The following is a 22,736-nucleotide window of genomic DNA, read 5'->3' as shown; positions in this document are numbered from 1 at the left end:
CGGTAAAACTGCTGTCAGCAGAATAGATTTAACATCCTGTGCTTATTCTGAACAAACCTAACCTCTCTTTAAAGTCCTTCAAAGTAGGTGGAAGCTTTGAAGTGGTTAAACCTGGCCCCCTCTTCCCCTCCTTCTCCGCCTTGGCTTTGCTCTGGCATCGATAGATGAAGGCAATCAATGCCTACACGAGTGTTTGTGAGCATCTCCAAGCCATAGCTTGGAGTTCACATCAACCCCATGTCCCCTGGCTGGGGTGGAGGAAGATGTTGAGGTCACCTTCACCTGCAACCACCTATAGCAATCCTCAGCCAAGGGGAAAAGGTGCAATTAAAATAAAATAACCAGGGTGGATGAAGCCCCGTGCAAGAGCAATGTGGTAACCACTGATATATGTGGAGAGCAACTCTTGGCTTTAATGGATATAGATCAGGCCACCGCCTCCAGTCATCTTATAAGAAGATCTGCTACCTATTAATTTGCAAGACGTCTGCCCCCATCCTGTGCAACCCTGTGTTCTCGTCAGGTCTGTAGATGGCTAAACTCCCTTTATCTTCACTGGGAATTTTTCCTGTTGGACTTGGCTTGCAAAAGGTCATCCGATGCCTCATACACTCCTTTTTGTTGAGTTTCATTTCGATTTCCATTTCAGGTCAGCACTGGGTTCCCGATTGATTCTAATTATTCTTTTTATGGCTGGGACCAGAGCTAGGCAGAAAATTAGGAGACGTGCAATTTGCTGCTATTTCAGTTCAACCCCTCTGTTTCATGCCAAGATAGCAATTCTTAAAATCTTCCTCAGCAAAATTAAGAGCAATGAAAATCCCTTGGATAAAGAATTACAGAGCTGGACTAAGCTGTGCCTGTTGGGTGTGTCCGTACTGGTGCTAGTTCATGCTTGTGGCGTGAGCAAAGGCTTTTGCTCAGGTTTTAGGTGAGCCTTGAGGCTGAGCTCTTTTAGGAAGGCATCTAGCACACTCCTGAAATACTTTCAGAGCTAATTTTGTGTGGAGCGGTCTGCGGTGGTCCAGACACCACTATGACCTGTTGTTCTCAAAATAGGGAAAAATAACATTTTCAGGGCTCATTTCAGATTGCAGCCGGACTTTGTAACTTTTGGGCACCTTCCCCACAAATTGGCCCTGGGATGTTAAATAATAATGAGGGAGTTAAATGATAACTGCAGGGGCTTTCCCCAAGTCAGGGTTAGTTTTAGTGTAACAGGAGCAACCTTAGAGAACAGATATTTTTCCTAGTCCCAGAATGCCAAAAGAAAAAAAATCAACTCTTAAAGCTGCTGCTTTTCATCTCACTTCTTTGCTGCATATAAGGAGTGTATAAATTTATAAAGCGGCATCTCTGAGTGGTGTAAATGTCCTGGAGCATCAGGCCAGTTCCAGATAGCACAGTGCGACTGCCCTAAGAGGTTGTAACCATGCTGTGCACTGTTTGAACAACATGAGCTCATGGTGACTTAGGACCGTGTCAGACATTCGATGGAGAGTCACCAGACCTAGAAAGAGGATTTAGGTCACCTTCCTGAGACGTCCCCCCATCCCTACAATCAATAGAGATGCAGACCCCAAGGAGGGCACCTGTCTCCTCGTTCGTACCTTTGCATTAGTAAATTCAATGTACCTGGCACTCAGATGTGGTGATCCAGGCTGTGAAGTTGCTAGCACACTCCTGCCTACGTTTTTGGCCCAGGGTAACTAATATTTTTCCAAGCAATTGTTGGGCTGGGTTCAGGAGCTGGCATATTCCAAGGGCAGTTCCCAATGGGCTGTTTTCCCTCACTCATCTGTAGTGGAGACAGAGAGATTTAGGAAGTAGTACTTTTGTGCTAATTAACCATGGTAAGTTGATTTTCTGGGCACTGACGCAACCAGCACAGAATAGCCTGTGTCTATTCTAGTAACACTTTTTTGCAGTTTATGTGTTGCCTGAATATCAAAAATAGCCACTGAGATCAGCTTGCTGCGCCAGACGTAGCTGTAGTAAATGGTCTGAGTTTCTCTCCTCCTTCCACTGCCTCTGCAAGTTCTGGATAGCAGATATGCAGAATTGGGCACACTGGGTGCTTGAGCATGGTCACAGCTGGTCCATCCCAGGTGTGGTAGGACTCCATAAGAACGTGGATCATGCTCTCTCACATGCTTGAAGGGACCAGCTCTAGTCTAATAGCTGGTGATGTGAAATCATGCACATTTGCCTCAAAAGGATTTAGAATAGAATCATAGAATTGTAGAATAGTTTGGGTTGGAAGGGACCTTTAAAGGTCATCTCGTCCAACCCCCCTGCCGTGGGCAGGGACATCTTCCACTAGATCAGGTTGCTCAGAGCCCCGTCCAACCTGACCTTGAATGTTTCCAGGGATGGGGCACCTACCACCTTTCTGGGCAACCTGTTATTTCTAGATGTGCATGGAATCCGTGTGACATACCGGGTATTTACAACTTCTTTGTCAACACTGTAAAATATTTCGAAATCAATAGCCTTCTATCCTCCACTTCCAGAGAAGATCGTGGCTGAGCTATTTCAGAGCTGGTGGACATAGTGCATTAGCATGCATCCACCTAAGAGTTACTATCCTTTGCCTGCAAAAGTCAGGCTCATCTTGGGAGATGCAGGGTAGTCAAGGGTTCCGTCACCAAGTACAGTGGAGCTGAGTACTCACAGAATTGTTACATCTGCATTAAGACCAGCAAAGCAAGGATGGAGGATGAGAGAAGAGCAGAGGAATTCATGCTCATTTTTAACAGTCAGATGAGATTGGTTGTTGCATTAACAGCCCAGCTCTATTGCACAATCTCTTGCTTTACCATTTCAGCAGCCAGCCCATGGGAGTGCAGAAATGCATTCCCTGCTAGCCCACAGGTAGCACGAGACTTTTTTCTCCCTTTTCTCCACCTCGTGTGTCTTCCTTGCCTACAGAGATCACAGGCGTTTCAGGGAGCAGCCCGTCTCTTTCTCTATGTTTGCATAATGCGGTGCATAATGAGGTTGCCAGGCACTATGGTAACAAATACGATCACGCTGCTTCAAAGCTCACCTCCATATAAACCAGCATTTTATGAGCAGCAGAATGAATAAATCCTGGTTTGTGTTCCGTCTTTAAAGTCCAGGCCCTAGGTGCATGGTACTACAGCCTCCATCCTTTGTCTCTGGTTCTGTAGATGCAAGCTGTGCTTTGCTGATTGACCTGGTGGTCCTTGTGGGCTGGTTGTCCAGCTGGCCTTAGAATGAGCGAGAAAATGAATTTTACCTGTCTTTCCCTCAGTTGAAGAACACCGTTTGGATGTTCCTCCTGTGCCCACTCACTGATTTTGAGGAAAGGTGTTGTGATTTTCACCTCTGAGATTTCTACCTCTGCCACAAATACAAAAGAAAATAGCTGATGGGTTCAGAAGTTGCTAGGAAGGAATCTGAGTGCAGATAAATATAGGCAGAGTGAATTAGTGCATGATTTTATTTCCATTTGGAAAGCAGTTGAAAATATATAGTCTACTTCGGAACAAAAGTGGATCCTAGGAAGAAGCCTCTTGTCTTCTGAGGACCTTAGGATGAACTTTGAGTTTCTCAGCAATGTATTCACATCTCTAATCCAGTTCTTTAAAGATGTTTCCTCTTCCTTTCTCTCAACTCTTCATGCAGGAGGGATATTTTAACAATGGACCGCAGCAAACTATCTGTGGACAAATGGGTGACATTCACTGAACAGGAAAGAAGGGGACACAGATGAGCCCATTCATGTATTGCTCGTTCAGTGCAACAGTTTCATGAAGAATAGCATCCTTCAAACAGGCAGTATCCCTGGGCCTTTGGCAGGATCATCCAAGCCCAAGAAGGGCTGAATAGTAAAAGAGGGGGAGGGAAATGAAGAAATACAGGGAAAATAAGAAGCAGATGTATGTAGAATCAACGCTAAGAAAGGATGGAGAGCTGGAGACGGGATTTGGCTCGTAGATTAAGATACCTACATTTAGAGGTGTATGTGTGAGTGTCTTCACATGTGCTAGATGTTTGTATTCGCATCAGTGGAGATCTAGTCGGTTAACAGAGCCCAAAGAGGCATTCAGCTCATCCTGAAGCAGTCACCCATCTTTGGCGTAGGGAACGGCTCACCAAGCTCCACTGACTGTGTTGGCCAGTCTGCACTGACTACCATAAGGACACAGTCACCCTGCAGATGTGGTGAGACCTTAACATAGGTGTCTTCGGAGGAGAAACACACCTAGGAGACTGTTGCAACCAGCAGTTATCTTGGAAGAGAAAGGTTTTTTCCATCTTTGCAGTGGGATTATGTGAATGGGAAATGTAGTACTGGGTGGGCAGGGAGCTGCACTGATCCTGCATGTGAAGGGATCATTTATTAGTGGTCCCCGAGGACAACAGATGAACTTCTGCAGCCTAGCCTCCCTGTCTAAGCAGGTCCTCTGATGACCGATGAAGTGTGCATGTCCATACTGAAGCTTTCCTGAGCCTCTGGACTCAGTCCCACTGCTTATCTTCATAAAAGTAAAAGCTGAATATCTCCATGACCATTTGTCAAATTTGGTTGAAGCTGATTAAGATTTTCAAAGCTATTATGGGAAGGGATTGACTGGCAGTACCCTCACAGAGTTCATTTCCCTAATAAACCAGGCTGAAAACACAACCCAAAGGCGAAAGGCAGTTGAGTGGAACAGGGCAGGAGGGACAGGGTCTGCAACTTAGAGGTCCTATTGCCTCAGAGGTCCTGAAATTAAGACAAGGGCTTTGATTTCCAAGGAAAATTCACGCTTTGTGGAGGGCTTGTATCACCACCGTTAGGATAGCTCCTGGCTTGCACTGGAGTCTTAAGGATCTAAACACTGCCAGGGATTATGTCTGAGCATGACCCATCTAAGGTAGCAACACACTTGGGGTTTCTTCATCCCCATTCTGAGGTGAATGGCAATTTTTTGAGAGAAAATGAAATGGTTTGCTTCAAAACTAGAAAGATGTTGGTGCTCCGTTGGGAAGAACTAAAAAAATGCACGAGAAGGAGGCTGTGGATGTGAACCAGAATGTGTCCAGCAGATGCTAAAAATCTTTGAAATGTGTCTGGTTTTTTTCTCCAAAAAGTCACAGCTCTGTCCAAATGAAATGAAAGATGTTATTTTTTCCAGTAACTTGGGAATTCACCATCAGCTAATAAAGAGAAGCCATAGCTCACGATACCTGATAAACTGTGCACTTCCTACTCTGCTTGAGTTTACATCTAAGACAGCTTTATCTTAAACTATTCCTTTATGGAATTAACAAAAGCTGTTGAGCATAATTTGGTGCAACATAGGCAAAATGATACAATTCACTACTTACAGGCATGGGTAAGGGGTGGCTGTAGAAAATCTTGGCTCCTTGCATTTCTGAATCACCCAGCTAGCTTGCCTGCAGGGAAGTTTGCTGAGAAGTGTGTGTCCTGTGTTGGGTTGCAGAACATGAATTTTGATGTTCCTTTCTAAATATGCTTTTCCACCCTAACTGCGAGAGTCAGGAACTGCTTGCAGGTAGCTTCAGTGCAGAGATGAAGCTGTAGAGACAAAAAAGCATCTATGTTTTCAAAAAAAGGATCACAGTCACAGCTGAGGCCAGCTTTTCAGAGGGCACCTGACCATTGTCACACAAGTAGCAAGTTGTCTGGTGCCCAGGACTGCCTGATCTTAATAGACCAAATTTCATTTGAACTTCTCCTAATGTGTCAATGGGTTTAGATAAGGTAAAAAATGAGCTGTTGGGAGTCAGCTTCTTTGTAAACCTGACTGGATGGAGGCAAAAGCCCTTCCAAGTAGACCTTGTGGAGCAATGAGGGATTTCATTCCCACATTACTACTACTCTTCTGTTGGTTTAATTCCTAAACACCTTTCTTTTTTGATCTTCAGAAACGAGTTCAGGCCCTGGGTAGATGTCAAGCCTGTGAAAGCTATAAAAGCGAAGGCCCAGTACAAGCCACCAGAGGAGAAAATGACCCACGAAACCAGTTACAGCGCTCAATTCAAGGGGGAAACCAGTAAGCCTGCTCCAGCCGATAACAAATTCCTGGAGCGCAGAAGGATACGCACTCTCTACAGTGAACCCTACAAAGAACCGCCAAAGGTGAGAAACACGGCAGAAGGGACCCAGGGTCATCACTGCTCCTGGTGGGATGTGTCCAACCCAGTAAGGCTGGGCTGAACACTGCCTGCTGTCATTCCTCTTATGTGGCATCTTCATTTCCGACCAGCGGGTGTATCTGGGGATCCACCTTGGAGACGGTAGTGGATGAAAAGCTGGACATGAGCCGGCAATGTGCGCTGGTAGCCCAGAAGTCCAACCGTACCCTGGGCTGCATCCAAAGCAGCGTGGCCAGCAGGTCGAGGGAGGGGATTCTGCCCCTCTGCTCTGCTCTGGTGAGACCCCCCCTGCAGTGCTGCCTCCAGCTCGGGGGTCCTCAGCACAGGACAGATATGAACCCGTGGGAGCGGGTCCAGAGGAGGGACTCGGAGATGATCAGGGGGCTGGAACAGCTCTGCTGTGAGGACAGGCTGAGAGAGTTGGGGTTGTTCAGCCTTGGAGAGGAGAAGGCTTTGGAGAGACCTTATTGCGGCCTTTCAGTACTTAAAGGGGGCCTACAGGAAAGATCGGGAGGGACTCTTCATCAAGGAGTGTAGTGAGAGGACAAGGAGTAACAGTTTTAAACTGAAAGAGGGTAGATTTAGATTAGATATCAGGAAGAAATTCTTTACTGTGGGGGTGGTGAGGCACTGGAACAGGTTGCCCAGGGAAGTTGTGGATGCCCCATCCCTGGAAGTGTTCAAGGCCAGGTTGGACGGGGCTTTGAGCAACCTGGTCTAGTGGAAGGTGTCCCTGCCCATGGCAGGGGGGTTGGAACTAGATGATCTTTAAGGCCCCTTCCAACCCAAACCATTCCATGATTCTATGGGCTCTAGTACATCTAGTTGATGCACTTTGGAGACTGCCCTACGTCAAACTGTAAGGAAGTGAGGGTAGGGCCCAGATGAAGAGGTTTTTGCGTTGTCATTTCCTAGGTGATTATCTAGACAGCTTTCTCTTTCTCCCTCCAAAACTATAAGCACTCCACATTACACTTCATCCCAGGAACAATGTGGTAAGAGCCAGATCTTCATCTACAATTAATTCAGAGCACTCCACTGATTTTGACAGTAAGCACTTTCGGGTTTGATCAGATGCAGGACACGTGTCGAGGAGGGCCTGGGCTGAAATGTCCTCCAGCCTTGTTTTCTAGGAGCAGCGGAGGATCTGCACATAAATGGAGTTAGTTTGTGCAGCTTTAGTCCTTCCCAGAGTTTGTAAGTGCTTAGATTTGTGAGGTCTCAGAGGGATGGCAGGGCCGGCAGGGAGGAGCTGAAGGCTTCTGTTCCTCCTTAATTTTGAAGCTGTCCTCCCTACTTTGGGGGCTGTAGAAACAAGTGGATGCAAGACACTGTTGTGGACTTTGCTCAGGTGCAACTCAGTGTCCTGCGCCTCAGCTACCCCAAGCAACCTGTTGGAGCAATCTATTAGGGACAAGCAGACTGAGGAGCCATGTCCTGCAAGAAAGGTGGGGATTTGTACCAGCCTCATTGTCCTGTTTCTCTGCTTCAAATCCAGAGACAGACAATCCCCTCTGGGCTTGCAAAACCCCTCTTGAAGTCAGAGGGCAGGGCATAGCCGAGTAGATAAGTAACATTCATGTTGTTTCTGATCTAAATGCTGTTTTCCACCTGTCCTTGTGTCTCTCTTTCTCTCCCTCCATCTCTGTGTTGTCGTTTTGCATGTCGCCCTCCATGCAGGTGGAAAAGCCTAGCGTAAAGCCTTCCAAACCAAAAAAGACCACAACAAGCCATAAACCCCTGAAAAAGGCCAAAGACAAGCAGATTGCATCTGGCCGGGCTGCCAAGAAAAAGAGCGCGGAGACCTCCAACACAGCAAAGCCAGAGGACAAGGAGAAAAGTAAAGAGATGAACAATAAACTGGCTGAGGCAAAAGAGTAAATGTCACTGCATTTTCCTTTCTTTCTCGGTTTTTTTCCTTTTCTTTCTTTCTTTCCTTTTTTTTTTTTTCTTTGCTTAAATAAAGGCCACAAAATTAATTAGAGGCTTCTAATCTGCTTTTTGTTCTGATTGTATTAGAAGCTTTTCTGTTTTATTTCCAAGGAGGATTAGGGAATCCTTGTTTCTGAGGTCAGGTTGTTCTGCTTTGCCTGCACAACACGGCTCTGCACAGAGTGAGGGACGTGGGAATGCACAAGCGGGGTCGTAGGAGATGAAGGTGATGGATCAATCATGATTGCGTCCAACAGCCTGTCCCTTTCCTCAGGCTTGGTCCTTCAATGCTTTAACAGCATGGAAGTGCCCATCAAGCCATGGAGGGGCTGTGCTCTCCTCCCAGGAGGTCCTTTTGGGGTTGGCCGTTGTTTGGTCATCTCCCAGTGGTGTCAGCAGGTGAAAGGTTTTGGAGGCAGAGAGGATCAGAGGTTCATTCGTGGTGCCGTGGATCTGCCATAAATACGCTAGGATCAGTGGTGTGGCCAAGAGCGATTTCCCCTGGTGACACCGGCGGGACTTTTGCTCCAAGAAGCAACAGGGAAGGAGATCCTGTGCAAATAAAGGGCCAAATCTTCCCCCAGGGTAGCTGGGGGATAGTTCTAGCTGCATCAAGGCAGCTTCGCCCATCAACACCACTCAAAAGACTTGATTAAAAAAAACAAAAGGAGTGAGGGAAGGCACAGAGAGCAGTGAAGACTTCCCAAGCATGTGGCAGGTCAGACTAGGTTATCGGCAGGCTGTTCTTCCCTATTGTTTTCACTAGGTTATGGATCTTTTTAGTTATTCCTGGTTTGTTTTGAATCTTGGTCTGCTTTCTTCACTTCTGGGGTGCCAGTAGATAGAGCTAGATTTCAGAAAGAGGTTTAGTTTGCAGACGTGGCCTTCCAAGGGGTAGAAAGAAATAAGTCACCAAGGTTGGCTAGAGCTCTCAGCCCCCGTTGTTTTGACTCTACCAGCTGTTGGAGTTCATGTTGGCTCGTAAGCATCCTAAGAGGGCCATAAACCACTTGCTGGGATCCCCAGACTCCCTCCAGGCAAGATCTCAGGGTTTCAATCCTATTTACTGTGCTCTTACTCTAGGAAATCCCCATGCCCAGCAAGACCAGTATGGAAGCTGTAAACACAGTTGGACCATTTGTCAGTGAGTATGAACTGGCCCAACAGACTGGCATTGCATACCCCAAAATTTGGGTCGTTGAGTCAATGGGAGCTGGGAGAGGTATGGTCCCAATCCAAAATTACGTTCCTAACTCCTGGATTGGGTCCTGAATACGTACAGATTAATCTTGATCCCACCAAACTGAGCTGTTAAACTCTCCTGTAGCGGAGTAGCTTGTAAGTCAAGATGCAGGGTTCTTCTTTATTTTTGCAGCTCAGTATTTCTATCCTAACATGCAGTCCAGCTTGAAACTTTCAGAGAACAGACAGTTGGGAAGAAGGAAGAGAGAGATGGGAAGAAGGGTAGGGAGGAGGTGTAGGAGGAGAGTATCAGAACTGTGTTGCTGTAGAGGTGTTTGAATGAGGAGAGTCTTGCTGCTAGGATATTTTAGAGATGTGAAACTATCTAACAGAAAAAGGGATGGGCCAGGAGGGTGAGGAGTCCCATTTTTTGGGTCTCACCCCATTAGAATTGGGTCTTTTGGAAACATAAATGACTGGTGGGCTACAAGGCTGAGAGAAAGTTTCCAAAGAGGAGGAAAGCTCTGTGGTATACAGATAGTGACATTTGCTGGCCTTAGTAATGAATAAATGCCAAGTTCAGTGTATTGTGTGATGTGTCCTGTTTGCCTCGCTCTAACAGCCTAAAGCTTTGAGTATAAGTAAGTGTAGTGTTCTGAATTCAGTGGTGTATTTCCAAGCTTAGCTGTGTTAGAACTGTGTGCTATGAGCTAGTCAGGTTGTGTATGTGGAAAATACATATTCATATATAGAAATATATATATTTAAACCTCCGATGTTTAGGAGGAAACCAGGGAAATCCTCCAGGAAGTAAAACTGTGGAAATCTTTGCGAATGTTGTGCATTTTTTGATGTGCATGCTCCATGGAGACGCTGACCTGTCCATATTGACCATTGCTTTTCTGAGTGCTCAGAAGCCCCTGCAGCACCGCTCGAGTGCAAAGCTCAGCTCTGTCTCCAGAGCAGCTTGGCGAAAGGCTTGTGTTGAGCTGGTGGAGAGGAGTGCCACTCACAGCTCTTCCCACCCCGTCGCACAAAGGACAACTGGCCAGAGAAGCCTGAGCTTCCAAGACTTGGTGTGATTCCTTGGCATTTAGATGCTTCATCCATCTTCACACTCCTCAGTCACGTCCTTCCCTGTCGCAGGATATAGCAACAGCTGTGAAGATGACGTGTCACAGCAGGTAGAACATGTCAGGAGGGCACATAGATAGTTACCAATAGCCCAACACCCCAATCTCACTGTACATAAGGAAAGATCATGCCAAACGATTCTCCCAATTATTTTTTGGCCCGAAGCTTCACATTCAAAGAGACAGCACACTTGCCACCATTTCACCTTGAATTCAATGGGAACTTAGCCCTTGACTTCAAGGGTAACCAAATTTTGCCCAAGGAACATCATTAAGATGCTCAGACCACCTAATCCAAGCATCTCCATGACTCTGGATCAACCGCTCATCGTCTAGGGCTTCAGGGTTGCTTCTTCTCAACGAAGAGCATCCATCACGGTGTTTGAATGCAACATGCACAGTGAGAATATGGCCTTATGTTTCCTTAATACATGAAGGTTTTGGTGGCATCTAACTACAAAGCTAGGTATGAAGTGGTCTAAATTCCCTCTCTAGTGAACGAACTTCCCAAGGGCCATTGAGCTACCTATTTTGGACACCTCTCTTTGGGTGGGATGAATGATCCTTGGAAGTTTCAATCTTTGCAGAAAGAGCCTGGGAGACTGGTAGGGCCTGGGGACCTCCCTCTCAGACAGCAACAGAACAGGGATATAAATCCTGGCCTTTGCTCCATGTGCACCAGGTCCTCAGCATACATCCAAGCACACATTGCATTGAATGCCAGGAACTGCAGCAGAGTCAGGCCTCAGGGTGAAATCCTGCATTGCTTTACCTTCCACAGACTTTACGCCCATCCGACCCACTCAGGTTTATCAGAAAGGAGACTAAATCTCTGCCGTTTCAAGTTCACTTTGGACTCTGAGCTTGTTGAAAGAGTGCTCTGCTGTTCTGTGTTTCCAGCTACCACAGTGCTGATTCTGTTTCACCGCTAATTTGTAATATGTTTTGCTTTCCTTGTAAAAAGAAAAAAAGAAATGTTTTGCTTTTTACCCTGTGAAAGTTCCTATGCTGTCTATTGCTTGCTTTCTCATTTTCACTGTATTGTACTCTTACTCCTTTCTGCAAAATGGTGCTAATTGCTGACTGAGCTCCTGTTTTCTGACTGCTTTGCACACCGATCGCCTGCTGCTTCATTTGCAACGCGTCCGGTGTAAAAACATGGCTCCCATGAATTCCACAAACTCTTGCCTCTTGGAGGCAGATAGGAAGTATCTAATTAATATTTTGTGGCCTGGGTTTGGTTGCATATCACAAATTGTCTCTTGTAATGTGTTAAAGCACACCTCCTCGTGGTGCTTTTTCATTCTTGCTGTTCTAATGAGAATGACACACACACACAAACACACACACACACAAATTAATGTATAGCCAATTGATTGTGACGTGCTTGTGATCTTTGCTTGCTCAAAGGGTTTTTTTTTTCCAATGATAAATAAATGCTAAAGACGAATACCACCTCCTTGATCTTGTTTTCTCGATAAGAGGCACAGTTGAGTGAAAGAAACACCCTTCCCTGTAATCAGATTCGTGTTGCTTAGAGCCACCGCTTCCATGCCTGCCGTAGGACAACTGAGCTGTCACAGCCCAACTCCCTTTAGATGGCTGCTGACCTCAGACTAGCCTGACGTGAGAGCTAAACCTAAGTGTTTGCAAATGTGAAGATGGACAGTGAAGTCCTGTGGACGGAGCAGGTAGTTTGCTTTTATTTTCCGTACATACGGCGTGTCGAGCAGAGGGTTGGTGCGGCGAGTGCCCCGCAGGCAGGCTGCTGCTGCACCTTGCTCGTGTCCACATTGCAGAAACCGAGCCCCATCGAGAGCTGGAGGGAGGGGAGGTGCTGTGGATGAGGTCGCTTAATTACGCACCTTTTTCCAACTGCCTACAGCTTTTGCTTTGGCCCAAAACCACCTGAAAGGCCCATGAGAGAGGTCAAGGGGCTATAAATCCTCATCGAAAGGAGATGGCAGTTCATGGGTTGAGCACTTTCAGGGTGCTGCAAGGCTAGCCGCCGTTGAAGAGGCATTGGGCAGTGTCTGCAGAAGTGCAAAGCACTGATTTTTGTATGAATGAAAGCGTTTGCTATCTGGAGAAAATGATGGTTGAGAAGAAAGCAGCGCTGAGGGCACAATTTTATTTTAAATGGTGAACCCTAATCTTAGTTTCATCTCTTTTTTCTTTTAATTAGCCTGTAAGCTCCTACCTGCAATTTTTTTTTTTTTACCGTGTTTTCTCTGTTAAGGGATATTCCAATAACATCCCCACCAACCTGGGGAAAATTGTCTGCATTGGGGTTGTATTTTGAAATCTCTTCTCCAACATAGCTCTGCTGACTTCCATGGAGCACCGACCCTTTTCTGCCTTACCGTTTCTGGGTGCTATTTCTCATCCCTGCCTGGTTTACAAATCACTTTCTGAATTTATTCCGTCTGTGACTACATGCTAATAATAGTGCTGCTTTCTGATGTCCTGCCGTATCACCCTGCCTTCCCTCTCTCTTTCCCATCAGCTTCATCCATTCATCGATCACGCATAACTACATGATCTTTAAAGTGTTTCAGCTGAGCTGTAGGTCTGGGGATTTATTATTTCACCCCTCCACATTGGAGAAAATGTTCGTTTTTAAAAGATTGGTCATTGATGGGACTTACCTGTCACAGTCCATGTTGGCCAACAAAATGGTTTCTCCTGTGACACAAAGGTACGGGGTCTTTTCCATGCTGCAGCATGGATGGGTGATCCACCTGGTCCCACCCAGCTGCTCACACTCAGTGCTGGAAAACATGCCCTTGCTGCCCTGTTGCTCTCTGATCTTGCTCAGCATTGCAAAGCCTAAACACCCAAAGGGGCAGGATGCATTTCTAAGAGGCAGTAGGACCTCCTGGGCTGATGACAGGCGTGGGGACCTGGACTCACTGGTCTTTAACCATCACTGTCTGAAGCTGCTGCTACTGACTCACTCCTTAATCTTTGCCAAGTCATTAGTGACTGGCACTGCCCGCCTGTTTCCAAGGGCTGTTGTGAGAACGATGTCTGTGCAAAGCGCTGGAGGTGGGTTACTAAAACTGAAATGCTTTATCTTATAAGAACATCTAGTGTGGAGGCGCTGCTGGAGTAAAAATAGTCCTAATGGTCAGTGTTGGTGTCTGGTGAGGGGACAAGGAGGGGAGAGAAAACATTGGTATGTTGAATTTAAAGAGTCGAGTCTGCTGCTCACACTCTTAATATCGGAGCATCTGAGTGCGGCTTTGCAGAGGTGTCGCTTTGACTGCACAGGGTGTGAGCAGCCCCCTGAGGGGTGGCCGGCATGTTTCCGATTTTAATCCGTTGCTTTCAAATACATCGTGTGCTGAGGGCTTCAGCACCCCCCCCCCGCAAAGACTTGTGCATGGGTGGATGAAGAAGCTCCTGCCTGATGCTCTCCATCCCCCCATCCCGTTCCCTGCATCGGACAGGAGCTTAAGTGCCTTGGGCACAGGACTGGGATTTGCTGATTTTACCACTTCCAAATCTCTGAGCTTCCTTTGAAAACCTCAGTTATCATTACTACATCCCTGACTGGTAAAGCAAGGTGAAAGGATGAGTACGGATATTTCATCAGCTGACATGCCAGCCTTTATACGAATGCAGCCTCTTGTGTCGCAATATCCTTTGGATTTAGGGTTTGTTTAGAGATGTGCCAGTGCAGGAGAGAAAGGGACTTTTTAAGAAGATGTCTCTGTCATAGCTGGTACCTCCCAGCATCCAAGGAATAACCACCATCCCCAACAGCAACATCAACATCAAATAAAGAAGAGCTGTACAGGAAGAAGAAATTCCCTAGTATGAACGTGATGACATGGCCATGTTCAGCACTAAGAACAGAGTCTTTTGCACAGTTGGAAAATACCATGATGTTCAGACATGGGCTTCAGCTCTCCCTGTTTCCAGCAGTGTCATGGTAAGTTTGATCCAACTGGGGATTTGACAGCCCACTTCCATTTGCCCTTATTCACGTGAGCTTTCTGGGTTGGGAGCAATTCCACTGGATCTACTTACAAGCTCAGAGGTCTGCGGTGAGGGGTAACACAGCTCTGAGTACTTCAGGACTGATGATTTACCATGAACTATGGGTTGCTTGTAAACTGTCTTAATTTCTGTTGCAGGGTGCCTTGGAAACAGCTCCCTAATCATGACTGTCATGTGGAGGAGATGTGACCCCAAGGATAAAAGAAAAGCCTGCTAAGGGATTGAAGGCATCTTTATGCTTTCTAAAATGCCAGCTTTCCCTGCAGGGAGTCTGCTCCACGGAAACCAACGGCAAGGACCAGCCGCCAGAAAAATGATGGATGAGGAGTAGTGACAGGTCTTAGCGATATGTGAGAGCACTGAGGAGTAATAACCGTTCCTTCCATGCTGGCGGTTCAAAGGTGTGAGAGATGGAAAGGGAGAAACAGTTCTGAACCCCCCTTGTTGTCATCTGCCCACCTCCCACCCCACCCTAGCCTGAGATACGCAGCAACCTCAAGCCCCTGAGCAAAGCTGGGTCTTCCCATATCTCCTTGGGGAGGCAGAGACCTGTGTGCCTTGCCTGACTCCGAGAGAGGTCTGGAGAGCCGGGTCACAGCAGAGGGTGAGGAGCACCCTCCACGGTGCGTGGCGGAGGGGAGCTCACCACACAATGGCTGTGGCAGGCAGGTCTGTCCTCATCAGTTAAACAGCACCCAGGAGCACTTGATGGTGCCAGGACCCGATGGTCAAGATAGGGAAATCCTGAAAGTAGTCCTTGGTCATTGGGCTGACCTGCTCCTTGGCCTGGTTCAGGATTTAGTACCCATCTGAGGACCAGTTCAGCTGTGGCCACCTTGTTTGGAACCAAGAGATTTATCAGCAGGGACACGAACAAGACACCTTTAGTTTAATGAAATAAGTAGTGCTTTGGAGTGGATGTCCTCGCCCCCGCTGCCCCGGCTTCCTCCCCTCTCCCCAGGTCTTATCGCTGATCAGACTTCTCTGTCCCTGTTGGCTCCTTCCCATGTAGTCTTCAATGCCCTCGCCACCCCACCAGACCCCATCTACCCGCCACGCCGCTATTCCTTCTTGCCTTCAAAATCATTTTCCCTCCATGTTCCTGCAGCTTTTCAGTGTCTGTCCCATAGTCGCTCCTCCAACCCTTTGCTTTCTCCCACCTCTCCCCCTCCAGCAACTTTCTCCTCCAGGTCATCCTAAATACCCAACTCTACCAGGAGCCTTCTCCTTCCCATCCTCCCCGAGTTACTGTCTCGTGTCCGGTCTTGTCTCTCTTGGACTGTAAGCCTTTTTCTTTGCCTGTACTGTGTGATAACGCTCACTGCTTAGAATAAACAATACCTCACCTACCGACTGCCCTTTCTCTCTCTTGTTTCTTGGTGTGGCTTCAGTAGATGTGTCTGCAGCGCACTGTGTTTCTGTCCTCGTGGCCAGTTCAGCTATCGGTCTTGCTGCCGCAGCTCGATCCGTAGTCTTTTGGGATGGCTCTGCTCGTGTTTTTGTTCGGCGGTACCTTCCTTTCTTTTTTACAGCCACGGAGACAAGCTTTGTCGTCTATGTCGGAGCCCAGCGTATTCAGAGCTGCATGACCTTCTGTCCTTTGCAATTCTGGTGCATCTGATAAAGAGGTTGGCCTTTCTCCAGCTTCATGCAGAGATGTCCTGGGCTGGCAGGTGGCTCAACAAATGCAGCAGCAACTGAGGACAATGAAGGAGAAATCTTGTAGCCCAGAGCAGAAGCAGCCGATGTTAAAGGAACTGCATTTCCTGGTGCAATACAGAAAACAGTGGGCAGAAGTGTGTCAGTGGAAATGCAAGCAGATGCACCTCTCAGGGGGAAGAAGCAGAAGCTGGCTTAGCAGCAGGATATGTTTCAGAGATGGATGCCCAGGAGGCTTCTTGTGGTTCAGAAGGTGCCCTGAACACCTGCTTCCTCCATCCCAGGCTAGGACTAGACCTGCCTGTGGTCCCTTCAACCTGTGAGTACAGCAGGGACCCAATTGTGACTAAGTCCCAGGTGGCTCCTTTCTCCCTCCTTGTCCTTGTAATTTATTGCCTGAACGCGCTAGTTTGGTTTGTGCTGGCTGGAGCTATGGAGATGGTGCTTCTTCCCAGCTGCTCCACACACGCATGGAAAGATGCAGGAGCAGCTCAGTTTCCCTACCCTTACTGTGACCCTCACTGCCAGGGCTGTGACACCACCCTGCCAGAAAGCAGAGGAGACTCCTTATCTCCTTATTGCCATCAGTCTGGTTTCACGGGCCATCTGCAGAAGTTAGGTCTGAAGACCTAACTCAAAGCCAAACTGCTTGGTGGACATGGATGGGAGAAGGATCAAGCAGTGCTCAGTCCCCTGGGCTTCCTTCAGTGGTGCTGTGCAAGAGCAGACAGAAGAGACGAAATGTGTGGGGAGGTCCAATCCTCCTCAGTGAGGAGCCTGGAGATTTCATGTAGAACAAGCAAGACCTGCAGCTGGGTTGTGCTTGGCATCTCCAGGCTCTAGGGATTTCAGTGTAGATACTGGAAAGAGGCAGTGGGAGAGAGGAACCCTTGGTGTAGGTAATGCCCTGCCTCCTTTCCCGTGTGTCACCGTGGCCCACCTGCCGTGCTTCCACAGTGCTGCCGCCTCCTCCTCCAAACTCCAGGCTCCAAGAGTGAAAAAGCTCTAGAACAACCTGAAACAGCAGCCAAAAATCCCAGCTGCATAGTTTTCGGGACTGAATGGTATTAGGACAATATTCCTGCATGCCGCTGGGGTCCCTCGCTGACCTTGCGGGTACATTGAAGTCTTCTAACATCTGAATTTCTGCTAGCAGAGCTTTGTAAGTACTTGTGTAACTGCTGTTTCACAGGCGGACAGTTGTTTAAACTCTGAAGTTTGCTCATCTCACACCTACATCAGGTCAGATTTCACAACCAGACACTTTCTTCTCCTTCAGCCCTTGCTGACCCCAAACTGGTGTGCATTTCCAGGGCACACCCAACCTCTGCAAGCGATAGCAACCCCTCTGCTTGCTTAGATACAGACCCAGGCTGGAATTCTTCATTTCCCTGCTGTAACTTACAGCTTAACCCCACTATTTGATGCTGTTGTTGCTTTTTCCAAAGAATATAAGTGAGACCAGATACTGAGTACAACATTAAGGCCATTTTCCAGGACAAAGACAACTTGTATTTTTGTCACTGTTATCACAGACAGCAAACTTCGGTGCACAAAGGGCCATAAAGCATTCAGCAGAGAGAAGTGACTCGCCATGTCCCGTAACCTAATTGTTAACTGCATTTGCCCAGGAATCAATGAGTTTGTGTCTTCTGAGGAACAGGAACCTGCCATTGTCCTCCTGAGCGAGGGCCCTAACCAAAAGATCAGTTCCTCCACGGAGAAGAGCCGTTTCCTCACCTGAATTCTCTGGGAAAGAAAGGCCAGATTTCATGGTTCTTTGCAAAAAACAGCCCTTCAGTGCCAAACTTCACAGCTGTATGTGCCTGGGGTCATGCTGCTGTTCCTGAGCCACCAGGAGAGGATTCCTGGTGCTTCTCGTTGCTCTTGAAGTCAGCTTTCAATTTTCCGTGTGCCTGGAGTTGGCTCTGTCTATACAGACTCAGAACAGCTCCCAGACAGTTAAACTGCTTTCAGTGAAAATAATTTTGCAGAGGGCGATGAACATCATCAGCTCTGTTTTGATACAAGGCCACCAAAACACCAAGACCCGAATCCAAGGAGGAACAAGGGTGAGCCGTGAGCAGGTCCTCCACATCTGTGAAGAACAGGATAACATTGCCAGAGCCCATCACCATCAGAGGCAAGTTTAGACCCCAAGTTTAGACCCCAAGACCAGAGCCCACCTCCGTGCTGTTACACCAGGACCAGCGAAGAGGAGACTGTGCCATGTGTGCTTCTCGTGGTCATCATCCTTTTGTTGTTTCCAGACACCGGGTGCTGCCTCTGGGAAATGAACCCCTGCTGAATTTCATACTCTTTCTGCATCTCTCTCTCAGCCATAACCCGAGTAATGATCTGTCACCTCCAGTCCATCTCTTCTCCATTTCTCACTTTGTCACATCACACAGTTAACCTCTCCTACACACATGGGTTTCGCCAGGCAACAGTTCGCCACCGGCAGCCCTCGTGAGAGCAAAGATCTCCAAACTCTTTCCTCGCTTGGCTAAGACAAAGATCATTTGTAAATGTTGCTCTTTCTGTGTTAGGTCTCATTACTTTTCAGGATCAGGTTTTCCCTTCAACCCTCCGATTTGCACCCTCGCCGCTCACTCTTCCCAAGGCTGGTACCTGGGGCTGGACCTCGCTGTGCAGCCCTGCAGAGAGCAGCCAGGGCTGTTCTCCTCCTGGTGAGAGGCTGTGCAATGCTGTGTTGTCCCTGGATACCAATTTCTGGGGAAAACAATGTAATTACCTCCCCCTCACACTCCTTCCAGTTTAAAACAGGTTTGGAATGAGCTTTACTGGGAAGGACAATCACACAATTATCTGTATGCGTCCCCCTCACACTCCTTCCAGTTTAAAACATGTTCGGAATGAGCTTTACTGGGAAGGATAATCACACAATTATCTGTATGCAATGCAAACAAAGAGGAAGCCAGGGGATGGGGATGGGACACAGCCTCTTTCTCCTCCAGAAAGAAGGAGCCAGCCTGCAATCCATGGTTGAAGGATGCACACACTCATGAGAAAAGAGCCAACAGATTAAAATGAAGAAGTATCCACCATGCAAACATGCACCGCATGCACCAGATTTCATGGCTGCCTCAACAAAGAGGTACCATGCCAAGGCTGCTGAGAAGGGTGAATTCCCCTGGTGACTCCATCAGGGGCTAAAGGAAATGTTGGTGGCTGATCTCAAACAGTTTATGTTCCTCCAGGAAGAGATTATTTTGGCTTTCAAACTCTATTCTGAAGTGCAGGGCAACAGCAGGAGCAGGGTTGGACACCAAGCCCAGGGAAGAGGTGCGGTTAGTCTGGCATTGACCCACCTACAGCCTGGAGCATCACACGCGCACTGGCACAGAAGACCTGAGCTCAGGCTCCACAGTTACTGCATCCTCCAGACCAGATGTGAAGACGTGCTTGGAGGCGATGGCTTGGCATCTGGAGTAGCTGCTGGCAGCCTTGGGCACGCTATCCACTGGCAAGGACATGCAGGCATCTCCAGCCTTCTCCAGAGACCAGGCAACAGGTCCTGTCCTAGCAGATGTCTGTGCATCAGCAGTATGGACCTGGTTTGACCTGACAGTGGGGCATCTTTCCAAAAAGGAGCTGCCCTGCATTTTCCCCTAATCCCTTGATTTACGGTGCTGAGCTCCCCTCATTCCCATAGGAACTGGTAGGTTGGAAGGACTCAGGAGTTTTCCTACACTGGGGACGCAGGAGAAAGGCCATGCCAACCTCTGCCAACAGCTTCTGGCAGAAAATTTCTTCATTGTAAGCACGAAGGGCAGGATGAGGGTGAGTATTGGAGCAAGAGCTGTCCTGCCAGGACTCTCCACATGGTCCTGCCCCATGAGCCTCTCACACAGGGGTGGTTAGTCTCACCTCTCTGGGTTGGGCTGGTTTCATGGGCCAAGGAGAGGGTAACTAGCACCTCTTCTCCCGGCTCTGGTGTCAGACTCCTCTTCCCTCCTTTAACCTGCAGGCTGGAACCATTCCCTACGCAAAGCCAACGTCAGGCTGGGGGACGAAGGGGATTTCCACAGTCCCTTAATGCAAAGCTGCCCATTTTAAAGTTGAGCAGGTTTCTCCTGCCTCTCCATCTGCTTTCTGCAGCCTCACAGATCCCTCCCCATCCACCACACATCTCTCCTCATCCCTGGAGATCCTCCTTCTCTTTCTCTCTCCTAATGAAGATTGATTCCCTCATTCCCTGCAGGTCTTTCCTTCCCCATCTCTCCCTCTGCGCTTCAACAAGACCCAACTTTCCCTCCAGCACCCGTCCAGAGCTTCTCCTGGCAGCATCTACCCTAACTCCCGGGCTTTGTTCTCTTATGCTCCCATCCAAGACCACCCCAAATCCACTCTATAGGAGCTATAGTTTGCAAAGCATAATCAAAACTCAGTGCTTAAGCTGATGCACCTCTGCTGTTTTACCCCAGGGACAGAGCTGGCCCCAGAGCTCATCCCAACAGGGATCCAACAGCTTGGAGCCAACATCTCCTCCTGGTGTCTCCTGGGGGCATTGAGGAGGAGGGGTGCTCTCAAATGGGGGTTCGCATGTGTTAGCTGGGCTTTGCTTTCCTGTCGGTTGTTTTAACAGGCACGGGGCGCTTCCTGAGCAGCACAAGAGCTCGGCTCCCCCGCGTTATAGGGCTTTCACCAGCGCCTTGAGGGAAACAAACTGCTTCTTTGTGAGACAATTTTTACAGCGAGGTGCTCGTTCGATGCAGGTTATAATCAATTGGCAAGCATTTGTCATGGCTGATGGGTGGGCCTGATCCTGGTCACAATTGAACCAAGGGCTGGTCAAAAAGTCAAGAGCTCCAGCCCTCCCAATTTTGTGGACATCCGTGGGTTTTGGACCAGGACCAGGCTCACCAACCAGCCTGAAGACATACCAACCATGTGCGGGCTGCTTGGGAAGCGCCCTGCAGAGTCACTTGTCATGGGGCAAATTCCAACTCGGGGGTGGCATTTTGTTGTCGTGCTCCAGCCAATTGCTCTGACAGCTTCGCAATGATGCTCTTTCTCTGCTTCCAGGACCCCTGAAAAAAACACTGGTGCTACAGACCAAGAACCAAGTACCTTAGTGCAGGACCAACGCACATGAAGTCGAGCACTTTCTTCTGAGCGGCGGTTGGAGCAAACGTATAGTCTGCATGAAATGTGTATCGTCCGGCTGGCATACAATAAAGCTGATGATCAGACAATTTCTCTTGTCTCTCAAGAACTGAGAAGTTACTGTCACCAGGATCTGTGTAACGCAGTTAGCATGTCTGTGCCTTGATTTATATTCAGTAAAGTCAGAGAAAGAAAACGGGTCCAATTCTCCCTTTGTTCATAGCTGTGAAACAGCACTGGTTTCAATGGTCTCTCTAGTTTACACAGGCAACAGAGAGACCAGATTCACATCTATAACTTATGGAAGTATCACACTGGATTTTAGCGATTATCCTGGAAGCCTACTCATAGGAACAGCTGCTCTTTTCAAAAATCCTTGGAAGATTTAACGCACTGTCAGGAACTCACATTTGGATGTCGCCAGGTGAAGCACACCTTGTGCAACACCTGGCAGATCCTCTTGTCATTGCGTTGTAGCCAAGAACATCTCAGACCTTCTTCTGAGGCTGTTAACATTCAACTTGTTCAATGTGCCATTTAAGGCAAATGCTGGACAAGATACCAAAACTTGCTGGCAAATTAGTATTTCCTCTCAGCATTTTTCAAAACATGTTTCGTTGCAAAATTGTAAAGTACGAACTGGAAATGTTGTAGAAGGAATGCAGCTGGTTCATGGGATTAGCAGGTCTGGTTGTTCTGTACGCCCATCTTTTCCAGGTGAGGCTCCCTGTGTCCATAAGACATATGCAGCACATGATGGGAGATGTGGTCCAGCCCTGCAGCCTGTCCCCTATAGATGGCCAAGTGCATGAAGTACCCAGACTGCAGTTCCAGCAAGGCACTGATCCAGCACACTGCAGTAAATACTTCTAGATTTAAGCTGAAGTGTTTTAACACTTAGAGCCAGGATTTGCTTTACTTTCCACGAGCGCTAACTTTAAGCAGAAGGCTGCTCTTCCCTCCCAAATTAATTATGCAAGGCAGCTACTTCATCAGAGGTGGGGAGAGCTGGGCAGCTTCCATGGAGCTCCAAAGCCCTCCAAAACCAGAGCGTCTGGTTTGCTGGGTCTAGTCCAGAAGGAAACTGCCTTGGGCTTGGAGAAGTCATTCGAGTATTTCAAAGTGAAAATGCAAGTCCATGATACACATCCTCCTATAGAAGTACTCTTCCTATACAGATACCTGTATCCTACCTAAAGTAGGAGTAACTTTAGAGTGATTCCAGCAATGCTGGACCAACTTTAAAATAAGTGAATGTTTTAGAAGATCCAATCTCTCCTTCACTTGCAGAGACCCTTGGTTATTATTGCTATTTGTTATTCATATTGTACCACTGCTAAGGCACTCTGTGATGGCCGAAGGTGCCAAGAGCTGTACAGACACGGGACAAAAACATGGGGATCCACCCAAAGGACCTTGAAGGCAAAGCAGGAACCTAAAATTGCCTCAAGCTCCTGCTCTTCACATTGTGGTGAATTATCCTTGGCAACAGGAAGGTTGGAAAGAACCTCCTTGTTAAAGGGATAAAATACAGAGGAATATTTGTAGCAACAGCGTTTGTAC

The 22,736-nt window shown here is 47.8% G+C and overlaps 1 protein-coding gene across 1 annotated transcript; it reads left to right on the top strand.

The window, feature by feature from the left end:
- Positions 1-5,901: 5,901 nt before the first annotated feature.
- On the top strand, positions 5,902-21,254 carry MAP6 (microtubule-associated protein 6; the record flags this gene model as incomplete). The annotated part of the gene is made up of 3 exons (XM_009584476.1): positions 5,902-6,115; positions 7,813-8,009; positions 21,093-21,254. Coding segments are annotated over 3 exons (481 nt in total), but the record flags the coding sequence as incomplete, so codon positions are not given.
- Positions 21,255-22,736: the final 1,482 nt, after the last annotated feature.

Source organism: Fulmarus glacialis, unplaced genomic scaffold, assembly GCF_000690835.1.
Source record: "Fulmarus glacialis isolate BGI_N327 unplaced genomic scaffold, ASM69083v1 scaffold3529, whole genome shotgun sequence".
NCBI lineage: Eukaryota > Metazoa > Chordata > Aves > Procellariiformes > Procellariidae > Fulmarus > Fulmarus glacialis.
This window is presented reverse-complemented; position numbering and strand designations above follow the sequence as displayed.